Source organism: Barbus barbus (assembly GCF_936440315.1).
Source record: "Barbus barbus genome assembly, chromosome: 6".
In the NCBI taxonomy this organism is placed as follows: Eukaryota; Metazoa; Chordata; class Actinopteri; order Cypriniformes; family Cyprinidae; genus Barbus; species Barbus barbus.
The window spans coordinates 19950399-19974812 of NC_136734.1; the positions used below are offsets into that span (position 1 = coordinate 19950399).

Here is a 24414-nt window from a genome sequence, read left to right on the forward strand (position 1 = left end):
TTCTATTTATGTTTAACATAAAAATGTTTGAACAATACTGGCAACACTTGAATTTCAAGAGTCACAAATGAAAATGAAGTTCCAAACGTAGGTTTGGGAGGAGCTTATAATCATTCAGTGCTGTCAATAATTGCTGAGCGTGTATAAAGCAGCAGTCATTGCCCCATCCCTGTGACAATTCTTCTGGCATTCTTCCGCCTCCCCTCTTCTTCATTGTTGAAAATAAATGTCATTTTACAGGTAATTGTCTGTATTTTTTAACAGAATATTCCTATTTTTTCATTATACGATGAAATGCCATTGTTTTACAGATATTTTCAGTATTTTAAAGTTCCAACAATAAATTTACAGATAATTGCTTGTATTTCGGTATTACATAAAATTTTCATTTTTTAAAACTGAAATTTTCGGTATTTTCACAGAGTAATGTGTAATTTTACATAAAATGCTGTTTAACATTACGGATTATTCCTGCAAAAATAGGGGATTTTTTTAACCACAAATCATTCAGTCAAATAATTTTTATTGCCATTGAAGATTGTTAATCATGTAAGGGTTAAAGTGAGGTTTTTAAGGTCAAATAATAGTGTTTGTACATACAGTACATGTACTGGAAATTATGCATTAGGCTAATCTTTTAACCTTGTCTTGCAAAAAAATGCTAATTTTAATTATTATTTGGTATTGTTTTCCGTGATGGTAGGTTTAGTGTAGTTAGCATGTGTGTGTGTGTGTGTGTGTGTGCGAGCGCGCGCTCGCTCGCAAGATAACGCAAATTCAAATTTGCCGCCAATTTAGCGCCGCCCACGATGATTGGCTGTTCTGCGCGGCAGCTGAACAGCTAGGGAAAGATTTGAATATGAGAAAATAACGCGCTCTTTCTTCAGTGTAAGGCTGTTTCGCCAACTACAACAAATTCGGACTATACTACAGCAAACATCATGCCAACCGACTGAGGTAAGTCTTTCATACAACATATTTTGTGGCTGCACATTTGTGTTGTTAAGTGTAACTTAGTTTCGAAGCTAAAATTAGCTTTTCTAATTGGTGTTCAGTCACATAATTGGTGTGAGAGCTAAAGGGCAAAACACTGAAAACTGCAGCAGCATCTTTCAATTTTCACTTTCTAAGAAAGATCAGTTGACCTCAAAAGACTCAAAACAAGTTTAGTAAACTTATTCAGATCAAAGTCTGTTCGAGAGTATATAAAGTCTTTGCTCATCTGGAAGTACAGGTCAGTTTTTCAAACTTAAACCCTGCAAGTTACATGTATACATAGTAACGTATATTTTATTAAGAAGTATAGAAATTGGTCCACCATTGTCACGGTCTTAATTTGCAATTAAAAAGCGTTGCATTCACATTCTGGGCACACATTCTCGCCTATGCTTATATTATGGATGTATAAGTGCCTATGTTAATCTTATAAGTAAAAATAACTGATATCATCTTTGTGTTCTGATGAAAAGTGAAACATATATCTTGAGGCTTGAGGTTGTCAGTAAACTGTCATGACATATTGGATCGCTGATTATGAAAATTGCATCTATCCTGGACATTTACAATCGGAGTTATATCAATAAACATCCTGGATCTTCCAGGCTTTATAATGGCAGTGAATGGCTGCCATGTTTTTGAAGCTCAAAAAAGTGCATCCATTCATCATAAACGTACTCAACATGGCTCCAGTGGGTTTTTTAAAGGCCTTCTGAAGCAAAGCATATTTTACACTTTATAAAGTAAAATAACTAACTTTCAGGTCAAACAGCCGTACAGATTTGACTTAAGCATAACTTGCTCGATGTAGCTTTCTATGTCATGACGTAGTGTTTTGCCGGGAGCTTTTTTTTTCTTTTTTTTTTACTTTATAAAGTGTAAAATATGGTTCGCCTTTATGAACCCCTGGAGCCATATGGAGTATGTTTATGAAGGATGGATGCACTTTTTTGATCTTGAAACTCAGCCATTGCCATTTCAAAGCCTGGAAGAGCCAGGATGTTTATTAATATAACTCAGATTGTGTTCATCTGAAAGAAGAAAGTCATATACTGCACACCAAGGATGACTTGAGGGTGAGTAAATCATAGGGCAATTTTCTTTTTTTGGTGAACTATCCCTTTAATACTAACTCTTTCTGTTTATATAAAAAAATAAAAACAATCCTGCTATGTCTACTGTGTTAGAATAACTGGTACTTTGTATGTTGCTTTGGATAAAGTATCATTGTAAATGTATAAAGGTATACAGCAATTGCCTTTTAATGTAGGTATTTTTGTATGTTCTAAATTATGTACTAAATGTATTTCCTGTAATTTTTTTTATTCATTTAACTTGACATACAATGCTTCTGTACAATGACTAAAACTGTGAATGCGCAGGTTCCTTTTAATAGGTACAAAATACATTATTCATTTTACAGAAATTGGCTGACAATGTTGCTATTTTTTAATTTCTAGGTAACTATGCTCACTTCTCTACTGTCCAAACATTTTAAACTGTAATATTTCTGGAAAATGAACGATTAAAATGTATATCTACAGACATCTGTCTTTGTATTACGAATTTACTACATTTTTATACAACATTTCTTGGTTATTGGAAAGGTAAGTGGTGTATTGCCAAGTATGGTGACCCATACTCGGAATGTGTGCTCTGCATTTAACCCATCCAAGTGTACACACAGTAGTGAACATACACCTGGAGCAGTGGGCAGCCAATGCTGCAGCGCCCAGGGAGCAGTTGGGGGTTCGGTGCCTTGCTCAAGGGTCTCACCTCATGGTATTGAGGGTGGAGAGAGTTTTGGTTATTCACTCCCCCTACCTACAATCCCTGCCAGACCTGAGACTCAAACCCACGACCTTCGGGTTACAAGTCCGACTCTCTATCCATTAGGCCACGACTGCCCCAGTCTTGTAGTTATTGTAGTTAATAATATCTGTATTTTAACTAAATTATTCTAGGTACACATAAAATGACTTCTAAATACCTTTTAATTTACAGAGATTGGTTGAAGTTATGAGATAGTTTCTGTAAAAAGAAGGATTAATCCTGTAAATATACAAGCTTTTTAAAAAAAAAAATGTCTTGCATTGCATGTCTGCATTTTTATAAATTATTTCTTAGTTATTGTACATGGAAAAACTGTACTTTAAAAGTAATTTCCTGTAGATTGACAGAGCAGTTTTATAAAATAACTTGTTAAAACCTTAAATTTATGGCGATTTAACCTGAAAGTTGGTTGTTTTTCTATGTAATTTGACATACATTACCTGTTTTTCCATAGTTTAAAAACAACTATCAACAGTAATATACTGTAATTTAATTAATTTTCACTGTAAAATATATTCTGTATTTTTAGTTTTTGCATAAATATTGTATTTTTGTGAAATGTATATTTTCTGTAATTTAATGGAATCCATCTGGAAACTGTTACCAGACTTTTTGCCGTTTTTTTAACAGGATGTTTTTTAACAGGATTTTTCACGAGCAGGCGAACTGATGAAACACTCTCAGGGATTGACAAATAAAGACATCATTACTGACTTACATGCATATATACATTATAGGCCTAAGTCAATACAAACGAAGGCATCAATATTTCCCCAAGCTTCCTTAAGTAAATTTGTTACTGGGGTTTAACATTTTGTCTTGCATAAAATGTTTGAGCAATGCTCTTGAATTTCCAGTCACTGTTAATACACTCCCAGCTTTGGCCTAATGAAGACGTCATTGACTCATAATGCATGTACAGTAGCGGTCAATATTATCTAATGCAGGGATGGGCAACTTCGGTCCTGGAGGGCCACTATCCTGCAGAGTTTAGCTCCAACCCTAATCAAACACACCTGCCTGTAGCTTTCTACTGATCTTGAAGATCTTGATTAGCTGGTTCAGGTGTGTTTGATTAGGGTTGGAGCTAAGCTCTGCAGGACAGTGGCCCTCCAGGACCGAAGTTGCCCATCCCTGATCTAATGCATCAATATTCACTCAAGCTTACTTTCAGACATTTTAATTCCGTCTAACATATTACAACATCAGGCTAAATATTACAACAAGGACCAGCTCAATAACTAGACGCTAGTCTGGTAGCGTATTTACTGGTAAAAACTGAGGACTACGAAGAGGCATACTTGGATTTTGATGACTCTGAAGAGCTAATTTCTGCTTTTTTTTGCCATGTCCTTGGGTCACACAAGCTTAGCCTGGAGGGCTGGCGAGTGCTGCTAACAGGAAAGAAGAATGAAAAGGCTCTTTGTTGCAGTTTGGTCGGTTCGCCTGGCTGACTCTAGGCACGATGCTGAGTGACGGGGCTTGTCTTGCTAGCTCTTGCGGTCAGCATGGCTCTGCTCATCTGTCATGGACTCCGGGACCTCCATCACCAAGTCCACAATGGGCATGATTATAGATGTGATTATGGTTATGACAACAGTGTTCAGAGTCAGTCAAAGAGCACAGACATTTGTTCATGGAAGTTGTTTGTTTCTAATCTACAGGTCTTTCGAGTTTATTGATTTTGTCAATCCTCTGGGATAAAACACACAATAGTCAATGCACATTGTGCATCACTTTTTTCTTTCAGTGTGGGCAAGGCCAATTGTAGTCTAATGAATGTGTTTGGGTTGTGGAGTTCGACTTCACAAAAGCTTGTATGGTACGAGACCAAACTGTTTACATGACATTTTAGAAAGACCAATTATTGTTTTAGTCTGACTTAAAATTAACATTGAAGTGAATATAACACGAGTGCCTAGTGTATTTAAGCACATTAAAAAGGCTGAATATAATGAACTGACCAGCATGAATTTTTTTATTTAGCAACCCACTCTTTGCTGCCAAAAACTAAAAAAATTGTTTAAAAACTCCTATATATTGAAGTAAAGATTGTTTTGAGGAACTTCTGGAGGCTACTGTAGGCAGCATACAGCAGTCAGTGTAAATGAGATTTCACACTAGTTTCTTTCTGGCAGAGGAGACACCTACACAAGGTTGTGCTAATAATGTCACATCCTTAAATAGCACTAGCATAAATAACACAGAGGTGTGGCCTGCACATCAGTACAATAGATGACCCCTCATTTTGGACTAACCTTAGGTTCTAAAGTCTGTGAGCAACTTTATTAATAAAACTGTAATTAAGCTACACTTCAGCGCCTGTCTTTTTATCCACAGTATTATCCACAAAGGCTGATGATATTTACTCTGTGGTGATGTAAATGCTTTGAAAGTGGAAACGTTGCAGCTTGAACTGCCATGTCATGGGGAGGAAATGGGTGCGGTTTGCTCGGCCGATGTGGTAATGGTTCAAGGCACAGTTTTTGTTCACCCTGGCCATATATTCAAATACATCTGAACACATAATCTAAATGCAGGTCATTTAGATTTAGATGTACAAACCATCCCTAATCAGTCTTGGAGATTCACACTAAAACTGCTTTAGGGCTGGTATACACTACACAACTTTAAAATCTAAACACATTGTAAAACACAGAACATCATACACTTGCTGACTTTGTCAGCAGTCACAGAGAAAACTGGTTATTAGACATTTAATGGCTGGGAGCATGTGACAAATGAAAATAGTATGCGTTATAAAATCATCTCAAAATCAAAAAGGTCTGATGTCCTCTGACTGGATTTGAAGTCATAGTCAAGTTCCGTAGGGGTGAGAACCAGAAGGGCGTAAGTAACTGTTTTGGTGAAATGGAGATATATATATATCAAATGAAAGCTCTTAAAGAGCTCTTTCTATTGGCAAAAGTACTGTCATCCATGAGTGTACAAATTTTTATTATAAACAATACACAAAGTCAGATCAAAATTGGTAAAATCTTTGTTTTGGTTCTCCTGTAAAGTTGGTGAAATGTCATTTACACCTTTCTGGCTCTCACCCCTCTATATATAGAAATGTGGAAGTAGGGGGACAGTTTCTGACTTCTGGCAGTCTGATGTCTGACCTATTGCAATGTTTCAGCTTTACAAACTATCTTGATTTCTTAAGAATAAATGAAAACCGCTGTTACAATGCCCTTCTATAAATAGTAGGGGGAGCGCGGGGCACAAAGTAACGCGGGGTTAGTTGTAACACACGTTTTTAAATATTTCCACACATGATAGCATAACCAAATTTACAGTATTTACTAGTTACCATATCAACATTATATAGAGAAAAAAAGTGCGCCAAAATTCAAAAGTCTTTTGAAGATATCGCTGAACATTTATTTTACCTTAGTAAAATTATATTTCTGGCTTAAGTAAATTTTTCATCTCAATTCTTATTACTAATTTAAAATGACAAATCTGCTATTATTTTAATCTCCAATCTGTTATTTATCAGTTTTTTAATGCTTCGATAACTAGCAATAGACACTAACCGGTTTTAAATGAAAGTTGCTCAGATGGGGTAAGTTGTAACACTGCGTTACAATCTGCCCTGCCGTGCTATTCTATGACATTAGCGATGTTATTCACACTATTAACTTTAACACATTTTAATGAGAAACGACGAGAAACAGGTGAATAAAGACTATATCATTGTTTGTTCAGAAATTATTATTTCAAAATATGGAAAGCATTTTGGCTTGATTGTATGGGCCGTCCCAGGCATGGTTGCAATACGTTCATTGTCAAACTCAAAAATCAGATGACTTTTAATTATTAAAAAACGCCATTATTTTATTTCAAATAAATAATCATTTTATTTTATTGACAAAATATTTTAGTTTGTTTTGTATATATTTTTTCACAAGATCAGATCACATTTTAGGCTGTCAAATGGTCATGTTACAACGTGCCCCTCAGCTGTTACAATGTACCCCACCCCAATGTACGGGGCATGTTGTCACATTTCACTTCCAATTTTTGAGGGTAAATAAAGAAAAACGTATACACTGTATTTATGAAACAAAGCGACATATTTGTACTAGACAAGTGTGAAATTACTGTGGATACAAAATTATACTCTGAACACGAAGTGGATTCACACAATTTGAGAAAGTCAAAAAGTGTTACGTGCCCCGCTCTCCCCCTATATGTTGCAGTATACATAGTTTCCATGCAAATTATGTTTTACTTTCACAATGAATCCACAAAACAACACAGATAAATTATTTTCCTATATGAAAGTTCATTATATGCTTGTTCAGTGTATATGTGTTTTAGTCATGCCATGGCAGAATTAAAACTACAAACCATGACGAGGTTATAATAAGCAGGTTATAGATGTAGCATAATAACGTGCAAAACTTTTATCTCTGGGGAACAGGCCAATTCTGAGACACTGCTGTCTGTTTCCTGTTTTGAACCAGTTTAGCACTTACTGTTATTCATTCCACTCTCTCAAACCATGAAGGAATGTATCATCTGTTGGAAGAGACTTCCTCATATCGGCCTTTCAGGAAACATGTTCTGACTTTAGCTGTTCCCTGCTTCTGTTCTCACTGAGGATGTGGCAGACTTTTTGGAAAGTAGATGTACATTTTTCTGTACTCACATGATCCATGAACTGGTTGGTCATATTCAAACTGTTGATTGTAGAGCAGTAATAGATATTAAGTAAATGAAACTTACACAGAGGGCTCTCTGTACTAAGTGCATCAATGAGAGGGCCAAAGAGGTTTTAATGGCAGGCGTCTACATTCCAGGCTGCGTTAACTTACACTGTCAACACTACGACAGAGCTGCATGTGCTGGTCAAACTGCATTTAGATTAAGAAAACTGAGTCCTGCTGGCTACCTCAGTGGTCAAACATGCTGTACAATTACGTCTTTAGAGTAAAAACCTTTCAGAAAAGTAGGTTCAAGATCTCTGTTTCCAGCACAGTAATGAATAGAGACAGACTGGCACAGGGCAAACTCAGGACATTGGCACTAACTACTTAGCTTAAAATAAAAATGAACATTCAGAATCAAACTTTTTCATTCAGTTTCCAAAATAGTGAAATGATTGTCTTCCACAAGCAAACTTTAAAAATGGCTGTTTTTAAAATGTCTCGGGGGACATATCAGTTATAAAAAAATGGCTTTTGGGAATTCAGTCGGTGTGTACGCTCGAGTGTCTTGTTGCAGTGAAAGTTTAGGTGCTTTTGTTCAGCCATTGACTTGTTAGCCAAGAAAAGAAGGCTTTATTATTGGTCTTGCATCTCCACTTTAAAGACTGCGATGAGTTTGCCCAACTTTATCTCAGCTGACAGACTGTGGACTCAACAAAGTGAACATTTTAATACCATCTTACTGCAAACATTAAAATAATATTAATAAAAAGATAGCTTTAAGGTTAAAGTTAAATGAAGGCTTTGAAAGTAATGCAGATATCCAGTTTAATTTAGTGACTTGAGCAGCGCAAAGTAATTTCATAAACCTTCTTTAACTATAAATATTTAAAGATTATGTTGTATCACACAAACAAGATATTTTAATACAAACTCCATCAGCATGAATTTAAGTGTGACACTCAACAGTTCAATAAGCAAAGAAGTAAATATCAAGCTACTTACTATTTTTAAACACAATATTGCCACGTACTTTGTCTATTTCACGCCACCAACTAAACCAGTTAAAAACTAACCACAATGTAATTAACTCTTACTCATCTCCTGTTTTGCATGCAATAGTGGCATTCCTGAATGAAACAGCATTTTTGAACAAATCCTCTGAGTGAATGTTTCAACAATTTGCTTCAGTCCTGAATTAACCTAATGGCTTAAGAAAAGCCTGCAGAAAGAGTGAAAAAAAAAAAAAAAAAACGCTGACAGTCTGTCTGGAATTTGTATAAATCTACAGCAGTATAAGTAGTATTTTATGTTATGTATACTTTAGCTTCTAGCAACACCTATGGAAAACCACTCAGCCACTGAAATTTGAAGACCGTAACAAACTATTGTTTAATATTTATATCACTGACAAACAGCAAATATACTGTGACTTTTGAGTAAACAGGTGTGACTGTTTCACTGTTACAATAAGAGGAAAAAGACTCAAGTAGTACAGCTAAATAGCTTTATTTGAAAAAGTCAATATTGAATGTACGTTGTCGGTTATTATATAAATAATTTTAAAATGACACAGCATAACCCTGGCATTGATACAGGCTCACCCTCCTAGCTGAAGCCCTAATAAAGTTCCCACACAGACTGATTCAGTAAAAAATAGAATTAAAAAGATGGTCTACATGCATCTCACAGGATTGGTTTAAATAAATTTATATATATAAATATTTCATAGCTTAAGCACCTATGAATACATCTTTGGTCAAGTTATAAAGCAGAAGCTGAAAGTCAAACTCATTAACATACTGACCTACCATATAATGGATGGCAACATATCGAAATTTAAGAAAATTAAGAAAGCTAAACTTTCTGTCAGCTGGTGCTTTGACCAAATGTACATATTTACACCAAAACATGGCCCAAAAAGAAAGGCCTTCTTTTTAAGACACTTTTTTCAGGCATTGTTGATGCTGCTTCTCCTCAAGTTTCTCTTCAAGACATTTAATAATGACAGGGTCAACTTTGGGATCAAATTTGTTTGCAAACCAGTGGCCGTCCTCCAGAAGCCACCGGAGCTCCGCTGCACCATAAATGCAGACACTGCGTCTGTGTGTGCCGGTGCACTGTGGATACAAACGGCCTTCAAGATAGTTCCATTTAACCAAACGTGTCCTACTCTTCAGGTCTGTCACATCAGGCTCAGATCTCCTGATCTCTCCAGGAACTCCAGGCACTCTGGCCATCGTTGCCCAAAAGTGCTCATCCGGAGAATATGTGTCAGCTGTCCACTGCAGAAAATCCTTTGCCAGTTGATTGGTCATAATATATGACACAAAATCACGTGTCAGGACAAAGTAAGCACTCCCAACAAACATCTCAATGTGATGTGGTGGTGGGTCTTTAGCAATGTTTGTCTTAACTGGCATTTTATGATATTCATATGACACGTCTTTCAGTTCATACCGAAACTGAAATCGCTTTTTTTTCATTTCGCTGGGCCTGCTTGATTCGAGCATGTTTGCACCATTCAGATTCTTGAGTTCAGTTACCAGCTCATAATTGGATTTGAGTGGAAAGTCTTGGCCACACAAGTTGATAACATACTTCCATTTGACCTCTGAACTTAGAAGGTCTGAAAGGCAGTTGAGATCTGCATTAAGTCTGGTAATATGTGCATACAGAACGGACTCAATTTTAGAGGCTATGAAGACATTTGGAAAACATTTTTCCAAGCTCTTCATTGCTGCAATAAATTCTTTTGAGGACTTTTGGTCATAATGAATGCAGTAAATATTGTGAGGTGTGTAGATGGCTCGAAGAATCCTTTCCACCATAGCGCTGTTCTTGTGCACCACTAAAGAGTATGCAATTGGAAAGCTGCATTCCTCATCTGTTACAATGACCTCATTATAACCCCTTTGTTCGATGAAGTTTTTGCAGTCTGCAGTGAAAGAAATAATACTCCCATCATTGACTTCCACAATGTTTTTGCGTCTTAACTCCAATGACTTGCCAATTTCCGCTGGGTCCTGTTCATAAATAGATGTGCAGTTAATACCATTCAGAGGCTGAGCTCTGAGTGATCTATGTGTAGTTCCATAGGGCTCTATGTAAATACTGTTGTCCATTGAAATCTTGATGTACACCAGCTTCAGCACAACAAACAATGACACAACAAACACATAGAACTTGCATCTTAACCAGTGTAAGACAGCACATCTTCTTTTCATTCTGTTGGCAAAGTAAAACGTGTTATATATAAGGCTGACAATCACTCAAATCCTCTGACAAAACTATTCAGCCAGGAAACTATCTCATATTCAGTTGTATCGTATCATATGACTCAAGCAGACTTGCCTACCTTGCACGCTGCACGTCTTTTGTTTTGTGTCACTGCCATCAAATGTTTCTCAACATTACAATATGTCTGTGTGACAGATGAAGAATAACAGATGTAAAACCTTCGGTTCCGAAAGGAATTGATTAGCTAATAATATTGCTGAAGTTGTCCCACGGTTTGAAGACCGGAAAGCCACAGAGATTAAACAAAGACATGCGCACAGTACTAGAAAAACTCCATCATTCGCCGAACCCCAAGAAAACAGTTTAGTTACATGTTCAAAACTCTATTCAAATAATGTATGGACGACGTAGTACAGAATTAGCCTAAAAAAAAGCGTAAATGAACAATTGATTTGCGCTTTCTTTAACAAACATGCGATGGAGATACTAATTAATGTCTTGCAAATCTGTAACTAATCTATCGAGTTCAAGATACTTACTTCTTTTAAGATCGCGTGGAGTCTCAAGATGAGTAAGTTCTGACTGCTGACTTCACTCTGACTCGAGAGCACCGTATGAGGCGTTTATGCCAGGAAAGTCTTGTCCGCCCACTCGTACCCGTGCTTTGATTAAAGCCTCGTTATCTTCACGTTTCCATCGTTTCATAGCATCACAAGCGAGTGTTCAAACACACAAACTCATGTAGAAACGCGCTGATAACAGCTGGGATCCATACCGGCTATGACTTAGGCTAGGCAAAATAAATCAATGGAACGGGTCATGTGTTGACTTACACTTTAATATCAACACAATCATCTTACAACAGAAACTTAGTTGTACAAAACGTTTCAAATATAGGCTATTCGTACTTTCAAACCAACAGTGAGAATATAACACTATTCCACTTTATAAAGTTGTAACATTAAAGGTTTTAACACTGAAACGGTTTTCATTGATGCTCTAAGAGGCACTTTTGCGCTTCACAAGCAATTTTCTTAAGTTTCAAAGGTCCACTCCTCACTCTGGGCGAAGAAATCCCAGTATCTGTTCATCACATGGCTTGGAAAAAACTCCTTATCGCTGACCAAGCGAATTGATCTGATGTTCATGAAAACGTCACTTTTGGACTTCTCTATTGAACAAAATGAATAAATGAATGAATTATTAAACAAAATAGTATTAACTAGACACACAGTTATTTCAAGTTTTGAACCATGTAACATAACTTCCATTAGTTTTTTTCAGTACAAAGGACACCTTGCATGCTTTCATTTGTTTTCATTTTCATTTAATTTCAATTGTAAGCACAACATAAACAATGTCACAGATCCTGCTGATAGTGGTTTTTGTAACATTCTTTAAATTCCGGTTTAAGTGTCATGCATATCTGCTTTTACAAGAGATTTATGAGGCATTTATGAAACTGAAAATCTGATCTTAAGTCTACTATAGTAAGGTTGGTCCTACATCTAGTTATCAAGCTGACAAACCTTTTATAACAGGTTTTGATGGATTGTTGTTGAATGTACTGGAATGGGGATGTACTGATCCCAGAGGTGTTTTCTCCGTATTTAAACAACTTGACTTGGATTGATACATAACCTGTCAGGATAAGAAAAAAGTGGTTTCAAGGTCACTACTAAACCCATAAAAGTACTGAACTCACGTCAGTATTTTTGTCTAATGATTACTTTACAATTTTAGCCATGCATCAGAATTAACAGCAGATAACAGCTTAACATTCCACATAGTTGTCTTGTACCTTTTTAAAGGCTAAATCAGAGGTGACAGGACCTGAGGACTGACTCTCCAGCACTGATTCAAAACATTGTTCTGGAAGGAGGAAGACTCTGCCACTGGCATCACTGATAGATCCATTTTCCAAAAGAGAGGCCTCGTAGCTACAACCCTAAATTTGAATAATCAGAGCTTTAAAAACCTTATGAAAAACAGCAAAATGCCTTGTCTTGATCAGCATCTGACAAATTATTTATAAATTACCTTAAGTGTCATTTCTAAATTATCATCCCCATGTTGAATGATTCCATCTCTAATACCGCAGTTCAATTTGCTATTGCCACTAAAATCGATCCTTGTTCCCGCTGACTGAAAACACTGATCTGTTGAGAATATCCATAAATAAATAAACTTAATAAACATACATTAAACATATCCATGAACACAAACAAACTTTTTGTGTTGTACTAAAGAAAGAAAGTTATACAGTTTTGGAATAAGATGAGGGTGAGTAAACAGCGTTTCTGCAGGATTTTTCAGCTCAAATTTAAGACTTTTTAAGACCTGCATAAATAAAATGAATACCATATGAGCGGGGTAGGGCAATGTCTATAGTACCATATTACACTGTAAAAAGCATAATTTACAATTCAGATACAAGTTTTCACAAAAACAAAAAGTTTGGTAAAATAATAAACTTCACATTTCAGCCTTTAAACCATTTTTAAGAAAATGGATAAGTCAAAAGTATTAATAATATTGATTTTCAACAATCATTTATTATATCAATTAAATAACATGAATTAGGGGTGTGCGAAATTGGCAAAAGATGCTATCTTGATATTTTCTGGGATTTTATCGATAATGATAATTAGACAATATTTTGCTGAGTGTGTTATTGTGCTGGTATCTTAAAGATTACCACGGACAGCTGACTCCTGAATTTTTTTGATATTCTTCATATTCTGTGTGGTCAGTTCACAGCAGCGATAGAAATTAGTCTTTTCCAACCAGTTTTATGGGCATTTTTACTTAAAAAAAAATCATCAGCTCAGAGGGACATAGAATGCTAACCTGCAGTTACAAATGCATAAATAATGTTTTGATATTTGACACATAAAACAACCGCCAGCAGGTGGCAGCGAGTCACTGTTAATAAGGGAGTCATTGCGATTGAACTGAATCGTTGAAACATTTGATTCAGGAACGAATCACCGTCATGTTGCTCAGAGACGCAAAACAGTGCTGTGGCTGTGTTTGGAATTATTTTGTTGTAGAAATAGAGAAAAAGCAGGAAATATAGTGTCTAAAACGTAAGTCTCTTAATATTAACTTCTTGTTTATTGAACTGGTGCGTAAAATCAAAATCACATTTGTAATCATGCTGATTTTTGGAGAAAAACGGCACTCTTCGTGTGCTAATAACTATATGAAATGATATAAATATAGGCTATACATTTTCTGCCCCTGTATCTTAAATCACGTGATCATTCTAAATGTATTTTAATAGACTGAATCGTGCAGTGAAACTCGTACACGCTCTAGTTTAACCTCTGTTAACTGATTCACTCTCTGCCAGCAGGTGTCGCGTTTGGCTGAAATATACCGGTTTTCCCCCAAGTAGGGCTCGCTGCAGTCCACAACATCCAGGGGGCGTGGTTGGATCCACATCTAGGGGGTGGAGATTGGTAGGTTTAGGGGTGGAGATGGGGTGGGTTTAGGGATCAGGGTGTGGAGATGGGTAGGTTTAGGGATCAGGGTGTGGAGATGGGTAGGTTTAGGGGTGGGTTTAGGGATCAGGGTGTGGAGATGGGTAGGTTTAGGGATCAGGGTGTGGAGATGGGTAGGTTTAGGGGTGGGTTTAGGGATCAGGGTGTGGAGATGGGTAGGTTTAGGGGTGGGTTTAGGGATCAGGGTGTGGAGATGGGTAGGTTTAGGGATCAGGGGGTGGAGATGGGTAGGTTTAGGTATATATAAGGTGGGAGGAGTTGGATCTGGATCCAACCACGCCCCCTGGATCTTGTGAGCTGCAGCGAGACGCTCGACTTGCAGCGCTCATGTTTATTTAATGAAATCATAGCCTTTTGAAATTTAATCGTCACATTCAGCCATATTCTTGTCTTTCCGTCTCCAAATTTAAGACCTCTTGAAATCATAATGAAGACTTGTACAATTTCAGACTTTTGAAGGCCTTAAATTTGATACAACTAAATTTAAGACTTTTTAAGACCCCGCGGAAACCCTGGTAAATGATGAGATAATTTTTTTTACTGTCTTCCATGCAGACATTTTTACCTGACTGCATGTGCTCTGCAGCCAAAAGCTGAGATCCTTGTTTGGAAGTGTCAGTTGCCCGGACAGGTTTACGAAAAGGTCCTTTAAATGTCAAAAGCAGCTCTTTGATGCTTTCATGTGCTGCGAGGTCTACCGCACTCCGTCCCAGGATATTCTTGTCATGAGGGCTGGAGCCAAACTGAAGGAGAAGCCTCACAATCTATGCATAAAACATCAAGATCAGGCCCGTATTCATGAAGAATCTTAGAGCTAAGAGTTGCTCCTAGTAACAAATTCTAAGAAAATTCTTAGAAATGTGAGTGTTTCCTCTTAAAATTAAAGAAAAAAGTAATTCAGAAAGCATCTTAACCCTTAAAAGAGGTCTTAAGGTCCAAAATTGTTAGGAGTACGGACGAGGACTTTTAAGGGGCTTAAGAGTTTCTTTAGCAGTGGAGAAAATGGACGAAACATGAAGAGGGAGAATAAATGTGTTGCACACAATGCATGACAGTGAGTTAATAAGACGCTGCACATTAGATCGTGCAGGGATCATGTTTCTGACCGATCTTATTAAAGACACGCTAACATCTCAGACACCACGCTGAAATACCATAGCGCCAGAAATGGATGTAATCACTACATTAACATATTTGGCAACTGGAAAAATGCAACTATGCAGCAGTGATGATTTGGGTCTGTTACAGCACTTATTAGGCTATGTCTCTGTTCATTTCCTATAAAACATGGTAAGTATGAGAGCATGGTAAATAAAAAATAAAGAATATATATAATGTGTGTGTGTGTGTGTGTGTGTGAGAAAGAGCGAGAGGAAAAACTACGCCTGTAATTTCAAAGTGAAGGCTTATAATATACCATACTCTTAAAAGCGCTCTTTTATTTCCTTCTTGACAACCAACCAATCACAGTCTTCAAAAGACTGTGTCATTCCTAGCAACGGGGTCAGACCCGCCTCCTCAATAAGAAAAAAGTTTTTGTCTTTTCCTCGCTCAGAGTTGCTCTCAGATTGGTCCTGAATCACTCTTAAGCTAAAACTCCTAGTTAGAAATGTTTAAGCTAAAATAGGAGCTCTCTGAGAGGATTCTTAGAATCTTTATGAATACGGGCCCAGAACTTTAACTGCTTTTGAAAGTGCATTTACATTTGAGTACAGAGTGTTAGTGTGAATGAGCTGGTGAAATGCTGGGAATCAGATTGAAACCTATGGAAATATTACTCTGCTCTTACACTTGTTTTCCATTCAAACTGAAATAATAGAGCATTAGCTGCAATTACATAATTCTGGTTATAACACAAGTAGTCTGGCATCAAAAGAATATAATGCATGAGTTGCCTGAGCTAAGTTTATGGTATTTTTTGTCCTTTTTGGAGCTTGACAGCTTCTGATCACTATATTTTCTTTGTATGGAAATGTGTGCAGTGAGATGTAGTTGAGTAAATACTTATTGAAATAATTTTTTGGGGGGGGGTTAATGACCCTTTTACCAGTACACTAACAAGTGAGGGAATCTGGCATTTAAAATTGGGACAGATCATATCAGAGGTACAGAAGCAACCTCATATGAGCCCGATACAACAGCGTCATGCAGCGGGTTACATCCATTTAGCCCTCTGCTGGTGACATCGGCCCCTGCTTCCAAGAGCTGCTCTGCCACATCTACAAAACCTCTGGAACAGGCCTCATGAAGGGCGGTCCATCCTGTCCACCCAAGGCATCATGAAAACATTAAATAGATCAAAGGAAATAATGTACACATACCAAGGCAAGGATTTTCCCACCTGCATGATCTGATACATTAACATTGCTTCCAGCTTCTATCAATACTTTGACCATTTGCGGGTCTCCTCTGATGCACGCCCGGTGAAGCTGAGTCTCGCCTACACTATTTCTCTTGTGAAGACTTTTCTGAGTAATTTTCAAAAAACTTTTTGATCCTGTTGAGAAAGGACAATATATAAATTAATATATTCTAAATAGTGATGATAATATTTATGATTGAGCCCAAGGAATCACCTGTATTCAATGCATTTGTGACATTTCGTCCTTGTCTAAGCCCCCTTTTCTTCCGTTTCGATTTCTTTTTCTGAGTTTTCAGTTCACCTGTGTTAAGGAGCCTTTTGGTTCCCAGAGCTATTTGTGGACCATGTTTTAAATGTGCTGTTTCTTCATTGTTATCCAATGAAGGTTGTGTCCACAAATTTTCAGGTAAAAACGGCCTCAAAACACTCTCTGAAACCACTGTGTCAGGTGTGCCCTCTGTGTTCTCTGCTTCCTTTTCACTATGCCTTTCTTCAGAACCAAAGCGTTCATGCTGAATTGATGTGATGGCCACATCCTGAATGTCAGCAGCATTAGACCATTCCACAACAGTGCAGTCAGAATCTGCTGAATCTTTAACTATATGATTCTCGACAACAATGCAATCAGCCATTTGAGAATTTTCAAGCTGATCAACATCTACTCTGGCACAGAAAAAAGTGGGTGAAACAGGACATGTACTGGCATGGACTTTGAGAATGTCACTCACTGGCTCATTAACTACCCCCCTGCAAAAAGAATGTGGCTCTGCTTCAGGTCCTCCAATGAGATCTGTCGCATTTAAAATCAATGTGTCACATTCCATCTTTTCACATTCCATGCCATCATCTTCAGTGTAGCTCTTACTCATTTTTGTCTGATTAGTGCTCAGTGCTGTCTCTATTATCTCTATCACTTCCTGCTGGTTTTGAATGGTGATCATGTCTGTTTCTTCATCCTGATTTAGAGGCTTCTTTAGGGGCAGTGTTTTAGGAGATTGCAATTCTTGAAAACTGATTTGGGTCTCTAAGGTTTCTAAACAGGTTTCTAAACAGCCAATGATACTATCCACATGGAGAGACTCAGTGGCAGGGATGGTTGATGGCAAAGTTCCCTGCAGTTGTTGGAGCTCACAATACAATGACTGGGCCATAAGTGGGTCTTCTGATGTTTTAGTATCTGGCAGTTGTTTGTTGGCTGTGTCTAATTCCTCTAATGGTTCATCTTTCTCTGAATCCTCTGGACTGCAGGTTAATCCTTGATTATGGATTATGGCCACAAGCAAAGACAGTGAACCAGGGCTGTCTGAGCCAAACAGTTCCTCCCTCTGTAATGGTGATTTAGCCATTGCTCCAAATGTATGTGCATTAAAGTCTCCCTTGAATGTCCCTTGTAAACATGAGTCAATTAGTTCATTTACACGAGGGGACAGGGAAGAATTGGTGCATTCTTGACTGCTGTTGTTGTTGGTGTCAGAACAGCACACAGTTTCAGATGGAACCTTTTGGTAAACATCAAGAGCTGACAGTTGTTCTTTTCTTGCATCTTCATTCTGTTGAAGTGAGGGGCCATCTACTTCTTTTTTACTCTCAGAATCAACAAAGACGAGGTTCGTATCAAAGTTGAGCAAGTATTCCAAAAAAGCTTTTTCATTTTGAATGTCATGTTTTGTTTTTTTGAGCACTTTCTTAGCCATAGCAGAGTCATTATCATCCCTAATATCAGCCCCATAATTGTGTTGACAGCCCTCCAATATCCTCTTTCTTGCTGAGGGAACTTTATATGAATCTTCACTTGTGCTGTGAATTGACTCTCTCTTATCAGTAATCTGAAATAATCGGTGAAATAAAAATGCTGAGCAGGCTTTGATTAGTGCACATGACAGACATTATTTGGTGTAAAGGAAACCACTCACTGCATAGCTATGGTCATGGAAAGAATGTGAGTTTGTCTTCTCAGCTACTGAACTGCCATCATTCATCAGAGTTTCACCAGACTCCCCTAAGAATAATAAATAGAAACAAATAAAGATAGAATAAAAACTAAAGGATTTCAGTTAAAATCCTTAAAAACTAAATATTTGTCACCCTCAAGTCTGTATTTTTTTTAACAAAGAAAATAATTTTCATGAGACAAATGTTTAAATCTAATTTCTTTATTCTGGAACCTCAAAGGAACAACCACATTGTGTCATACATTAAAATCTTAAAAAGGCAAATTAGTAGATTTACTATTATGAAATTTAATTTACATATAACACTGCTTTTACTTCACATAACCAAACAAATGTAATTAATTTAAAGCTTAAATTGTGGCAAAATTCCAATATTTTGAACATTTTATAGTATATTTTGTATTTGTATCAGATAGTATACAGCTCAAATGATATAAAAAAAAACAAAACAAAAAAGAGTACTAAGTTACATAAAATAACCCAATGTTTAAGTGTCAGACTTCAACTGAATGAACTTATCAGATATTTGACAATCCGCTGAAACATCCCTATTGCTCTAGGAACCAGAGAAATCTTGAGTAGCACATAGAGTCCAATGTTCTGGTGATGATGAATAATCTTCGATATAATCCACTGTAACATCACTGTCTATGCAGCTTGAGGTGTCTGATCCCTCGCTCTCCTGATCTTGAACCAGTGAGGGACCCTGGCTACAGAAGTCCTGCTCTTGGTTCCTCACAGGCCACAGTACATTGGTGCTAGTCTGAGGTGATGGTTCCACTGGGAAATGAGGACACACAACACCCCAATTCACACTGAGCCTCACATTAAACGTGCTATCTAATAAAAGGCAAAATGCTAAAAAAAAATCATTAACTTTTAAATTATAAAGACTGTTAATGATGTGCCTCCACAAAGTTGCACAATCTGGCATGGTGCAATTACTATAAGAAACAGTATAATATAGTCTGCATGTGCAGCATACTTCAAAATGAATATGCTGTTATTAATTTGTGTTATTTTATTTTATCATATACATGGACCAAGCACATAAGGGACTAGTTTTACCAAATAAAGTTGTGGGCAAAACATGACTCAATTTGATACCTGTATTGCTTGCTAATGTGCCATTTTAACACTTCCTACTGAATATAAGCGATGCTGAGGTGAATATTGTCACTTGGTGCAAAAAAGCTACTTTCCTTTTGTTAGCAATTATTGTTGATTTAGCGACCAAGCAAAATAAACATTAACATAAACATTTATTTCAAAATAAACTTAGATTTTATTTTAAAATAAGATAGATTACATTATATGAGATGTTATTGCAACCAAACAATTTAATTAGCCTTCCCATTCAAAATAATTTGCCTTAATCCATGAGGATGGATTTTACACTTAACACCCTCTAAAGAACTTAATATTTTATATATCTTAAAAGCAATTTTTCTTCTAATTTAAGATGGCTAACTTAACCTGACCATATCTTTGATCAATACAACATCAATTGAATTTTAACAAATGTGTGTTTCGCTGTTCGCTAAATGTGTGTTCGTTACAGTGACTAGATAAGACTGTTATTAAATATTGCATGAGCCATATCTAGTTCCCACAACCCTTGAGTAATGTAGAGGGGAACCTTGGAGAGAGGCCTGAATGAAAGGATCACAGCTTGGTTGTCCACTGCTTGGACCAGGAATGGGTTCAGCTTCACCAGACCGCGGGCTGCTTTCTTGCTCACTTGTATCAGCAGCTCCTGTTGATTTCTGAAGAGGAGCTCTTGTGTCCTCAAAGTTAAATGAAACAAAAGTAACCGATCAGTAATCAGATCATGCGATGATGCCACAGTCAGTGGTAGCAGATCTTTTATCCAATGATATATCTTTGGCTTACTTTGATGGAGTTCTGGCTGTTTCTTTGGCTCATACTTGGATTAACTGCAGAATCTGTGGTGCTGTGTGTATTTTTATCTATTTCCAAATACAACAAAACAAACAATTTTTACTATTTATATTTAATGTTTTGTATTCTAGGAGTTATGATATACAGTATATATATATGAGCACATATAAATATACACAGGTTGGATAAAATAACATAAACACCCATTTTTATAGGGTTATTTTCGTTGTCTATATGCTCTAGTTTTCGTATCAGTGTTGTATAAGGTGTGTTCAGCAGTAGTTAGTACAATTGCTACGGGAAATGGCTGTCAGACTTCCAAAAAAGGACAAATCATGGGAGCCCATTTAACAGGAGCATCTGTTACCTTAACAGCCAAATTTATTTTAAGTACAAAATTCTTTATGATTATGACTGTACACAATGCATGGAAAGACTTCATCAGCGAAGAAGACTAGCGGCCAAAAACTAAAAGTTTTTTAGCGAATGTTTTTGGTGAGAAGATTATCTGGAAGAGCACCTGGCAGGATGTTCTGATAGGCAACATTGAACTGGAGACTAAGGTTGGAAGCTGTATTCAAGGAAAACAGTGGTAAAACACCTAATTAAGAAATATTGCCTATCCCAGGTGTTCACATTATTTTGTCAAACCCCTGTATATTTAATTTGTTTTGTGTATGTCAAGAGGTTTAGACCTGGAACACTTTTAGCCTTTTGCAGATATTTCTCCACCAGTGTGAACATAGATCTCTCTGTGGTCATGTCCATAGGAGTCATCCCTCTTTCACACTTTGATAATGGATCAGCACCATACTTCAGAAGTAGCTCTACAATCTGTAAGCATAAGTATTCAATATAATAACAATCTGTGTATTTTATATGCACATTTTTTAATAATAATAACTAATGTTCATTGAGGGTACATCTGAGTACCACTGTATGCAATTTACACACCTTGTAATACTGACAGTGAATGGCATCATGTAAAGGTGTAATTCCATTATCTCCGCTGCAGTTTACTTCGGCTCCAGCTTCAAGTAAACTTTCTGTCATGTCATACTTGTTTCTCTGCACTGCCTCATGGAGTGGAGTCCAACCTGAAAGTGAACAGACCTTTAATTTCAGAAGTGTTGATCCACAATGCCATCAGGTGGACATGTGTGCTAACTTCAACCATTGGTCTGTAACTAGGGTGCCTAAATGATGATTTGAGGCTTGTGGGATGATTTGAATAAACGTGTGAAATATGCAGTGTCTTCTAATAAAATGCAATAGTGGTAATGAACAATTTTATGTTTTAGGATATCCTCCAACATGCCATACCTGCATAATCCGGTATATTAACAGAAGCACCCACTGTGATCAACTCTTTGACGTCTTGAATGTCTCCTTTCATCACAGATAAATGCAGCTTTGTCTCTCCAAAATGATTCCGTCTGTGGATGGACTTGAGTGATAGGACTTTCCCCGATTTTCGTTCTGTAATGCCTTGGCCACTGAACCCTAACAAACAGAGTTTGAGTTACCTAAGTGTACCTCATAAAGGTGCACATATGCTTTTATAGAAAAAGTTTAATTTCTAGCATGAATTCATCATTCTGTACAAAATTAATAAGAACACATGCTGTAATGCTATCTGTCTACACTGCACTGATCTTAATTTGTGTGGTCAGGTTTGAGCACTTGCCTGGACTAACGTAAGGCTTAGTGGTTAATGTTGGTTTATCATGTGTAGGCAAAGGTGTTTTGAACGCTTTATTGTACTCTTTGGTGTCTGGACTCTCATTCCTTTTAGAAGGCAGTGACCTGAATGTGAAAAGTAAATATAACATTCATTTTTCAGCAAATGTTGAGCTGACTTACAATGTATAAAACATCTGAATTAAATCAGTAACATACAGTGGGGTCCAAAATCTGAGATGATGCTTGGAAAATGCTTCTACTTTGAAAATGCTGCAAATTAAAAACTTTAAATCACAAATTATATCAGCTGCTTGACAGTTATAATGAAAAGTTGGATTAGTAGGACAAAGTAAGTTCAAAAGAGCATCTCGACCTAGAAACCTAAACCTTTGTTTTAAAATATTCACAATTTTGAAGCTTTATTTATTTATGTACAGGTTTAAATAAGATTTTGAATCTCAAATATTCAGTATGGTTTTAGACCCTACTGTATGTTTTAGAAATCGACAATCTGAAAGATACTAAGGTTTGCATTTATTCCTGATCCTGATTGACCTGAGTTGAGTATTCAGTAGTTGAGTGTTCTTCATTGTGGCCAATGGATCCGTTTTTTCCCCCAAAGTGTTGCCATTTATTCTCAATGAACGTCTCAAAGTTGGCCCAGGTGGCTGGTGAGAAGCATCTAATGAGTTGGTGCCATGTATGTGAATGGGTCTCAACACTAGGGGGCAGAAGTTACATAAGAATAAGCAAAAGACCAGAAGTCTGAATTACTTATTGAATCTCCAAAACCATGAAACAGGGTGGCTCAGGTGTGGTGTTAGCATATGATGAGCTACTGTATGTATCTGGTTGAGGCACTAAAGGCTTTTGTGGATCTTTTGGAACTTGTTTATTAAAGTTAAAAGGATTATTTTCCAGACTGTGTACAACGGGGTTTACCTTCACTGTGTTCCCTTTCTGATGAACTTTCTTCCTCAATAATACGAGCTTGAACACTGATAAATACAGAGCAAAACAAATTATTATTATCTTTATTTTACACTTCAATACACATTTGTTTCATGTCCAAAAAGGTGAGCAAACCTTGCAGGGTTTATTGGTGGAACCACGGTGCCATGGGTTTCCTTGTAATAATATAAAAGAGAATTCAACACATAATACACCAAGACATGCTTAAGCTTAGATTTGATTAGGACCTCAGCATGTGCTGTCTAATGCAATCTACCTGTTTTGTTATGGATGTCTTTCTGTTCTGTCCTGTACGATATTGCAGGTCAATCTGAGGTGAAATCTCTGTCAAAGAAAGACTAGTTAAGATACTACTGTAACTGTACAGTGAATGGTAGTACAATTAGTGGTGCTCACTAAAACCGATCCTAAAGATTAAAAGAAGAAAAAAAAATTAAGTGGGCCAAAAGTGAACAAGGCATTACTCAAGAAATACAATATGTTACTATAATGAACGAGTTTAGTTTGAATACAGCAGCTCATTATCATACCTTCACTAATTAGGACACGACGAGAGACGACAGTGGGGGTTGAGAACTGATGTTCTGTCAACATTAACCTACAATAATACATGAACCAGTCGTTACCACTGCAAATCTATCACTTTCGCTACATTTAACAGGATATAGTAATGGAAACGTTAGTCGTTATTGGTGGACCTGCTGAGGTAAAAGCTGTGGTCGGCTTCACTGCTGTCGTCGTCCGTCGCGATGCTCTCCTCCTGCTCTAGGTCCATATGTGTTGGCATTAAACAATACACACACTTAATAAAACTTAATAAAAGCGCGATGTCTCGTTACATCGGTAATATTCAACAACAGTTGCTATGAAGGTGTGCGTTATTATTTCTGTTTTTTGTTTGTTTTTTCGTTTTTTTTCTCGGCGGCATAATAGCTCTAATCTGATTGGTCACAGCAATATCTCATCTGATAAAAGAGATATTTTATGTTTTTTTTTTTTTTTTTTTTTATCCTATATACCTAAAACCCTATAATTTCTGATTATAAAGAGATTAGAAATCATTCATAACTCAGCAATTCCTTTAATCATCGTCTTATTATTGATTTTACTTTATATGTGCACTTTTCATTATTTTCATTTTTAAAAATTAATTAAAAAATATATAGGCCTATATATAGCCACCAGAAACCAAATACTTTAGCTTTTTTTTTATTAAGTCAAAATTCTTTAGTTCTGAGAAGAATGAATCACATCAGTGGCACGTGCAACAGCCTACGCCATCAAAGACTTTGATCACACACAGTGATCAA

The 24414-nt window shown here is 36.8% G+C and overlaps 2 protein-coding genes across 3 annotated transcripts; both read right to left on the reverse strand.

The window, feature by feature from the left end:
- Positions 1-8857: 8857 nt before the first annotated feature.
- Positions 8858-11544, reverse strand: LOC306871370 (beta-1,3-galactosyl-O-glycosyl-glycoprotein beta-1,6-N-acetylglucosaminyltransferase 4). Its single transcript, XM_079419230.1, has 3 exons — positions 11267-11544; positions 10846-10911; positions 8858-10715 (listed from the first exon to the last, which is right to left on the reverse strand). Exon 3 carries the CDS (start codon positions 10712-10714, stop codon positions 9425-9427), a length of 1290 nt encoding a protein of 429 aa, XP_079275356.1. The 5' UTR covers position 10715; positions 10846-10911; positions 11267-11544; the 3' UTR covers positions 8858-9424.
- A 1-nt stretch (position 11545) lies between these two features.
- On the reverse strand, positions 11546-24024 carry LOC306871371 (uncharacterized protein). 2 transcript variants are annotated; one of them, XM_079419231.1, is made up of 21 exons: positions 23803-24024; positions 23635-23702; positions 23361-23428; positions 23219-23259; positions 23075-23130; positions 22688-22853; positions 22137-22255; positions 21773-21952; positions 21404-21546; positions 21145-21283; positions 20441-20517; positions 20187-20334; positions 18509-18594; positions 16810-18421; positions 16575-16730; positions 16352-16494; positions 14799-14997; positions 12768-12886; positions 12529-12675; positions 12257-12368; positions 11546-11898 (listed from the first exon to the last, which is right to left on the reverse strand). In XM_079419231.1, exons 1-21 carry the CDS (start codon positions 23889-23891, stop codon positions 11762-11764), a joined length of 4005 nt encoding a protein of 1334 aa, XP_079275357.1. In that variant the 5' UTR covers positions 23892-24024; the 3' UTR covers positions 11546-11761. The 2 variants fall into 2 exon arrangements, with proteins under 2 accessions (XP_079275357.1, XP_079275358.1); XM_079419232.1 differs by lacking the exons at positions 22137-22255; positions 22688-22853.
- Positions 24025-24414: the final 390 nt, after the last annotated feature.

Coding starts and splice junctions, on each gene's coding strand:
- LOC306871371 (XM_079419231.1), bottom strand. CDS start 23,891: ATGCCAACACATATGGACCTAGAGCAGGAGGAGAGCATCGCGACGGAC. Junction 23,429..23,634: donor TCGTGTCCTAATTAGTGAAG/GTATGATAATGA, acceptor TTTCTTTGACAG/AGATTTCACCTCAGATTGAC. Junction 16,495..16,574: donor TAATGTATCAGATCATGCAG/GTGGGAAAATCC, acceptor TTGGGTGGACAG/GATGGACCGCCCTTCATGAG.
- LOC306871370 (XM_079419230.1), bottom strand. CDS start 10,714: ATGAAAAGAAGATGTGCTGTCTTACACTGGTTAAGATGCAAGTTCTAT.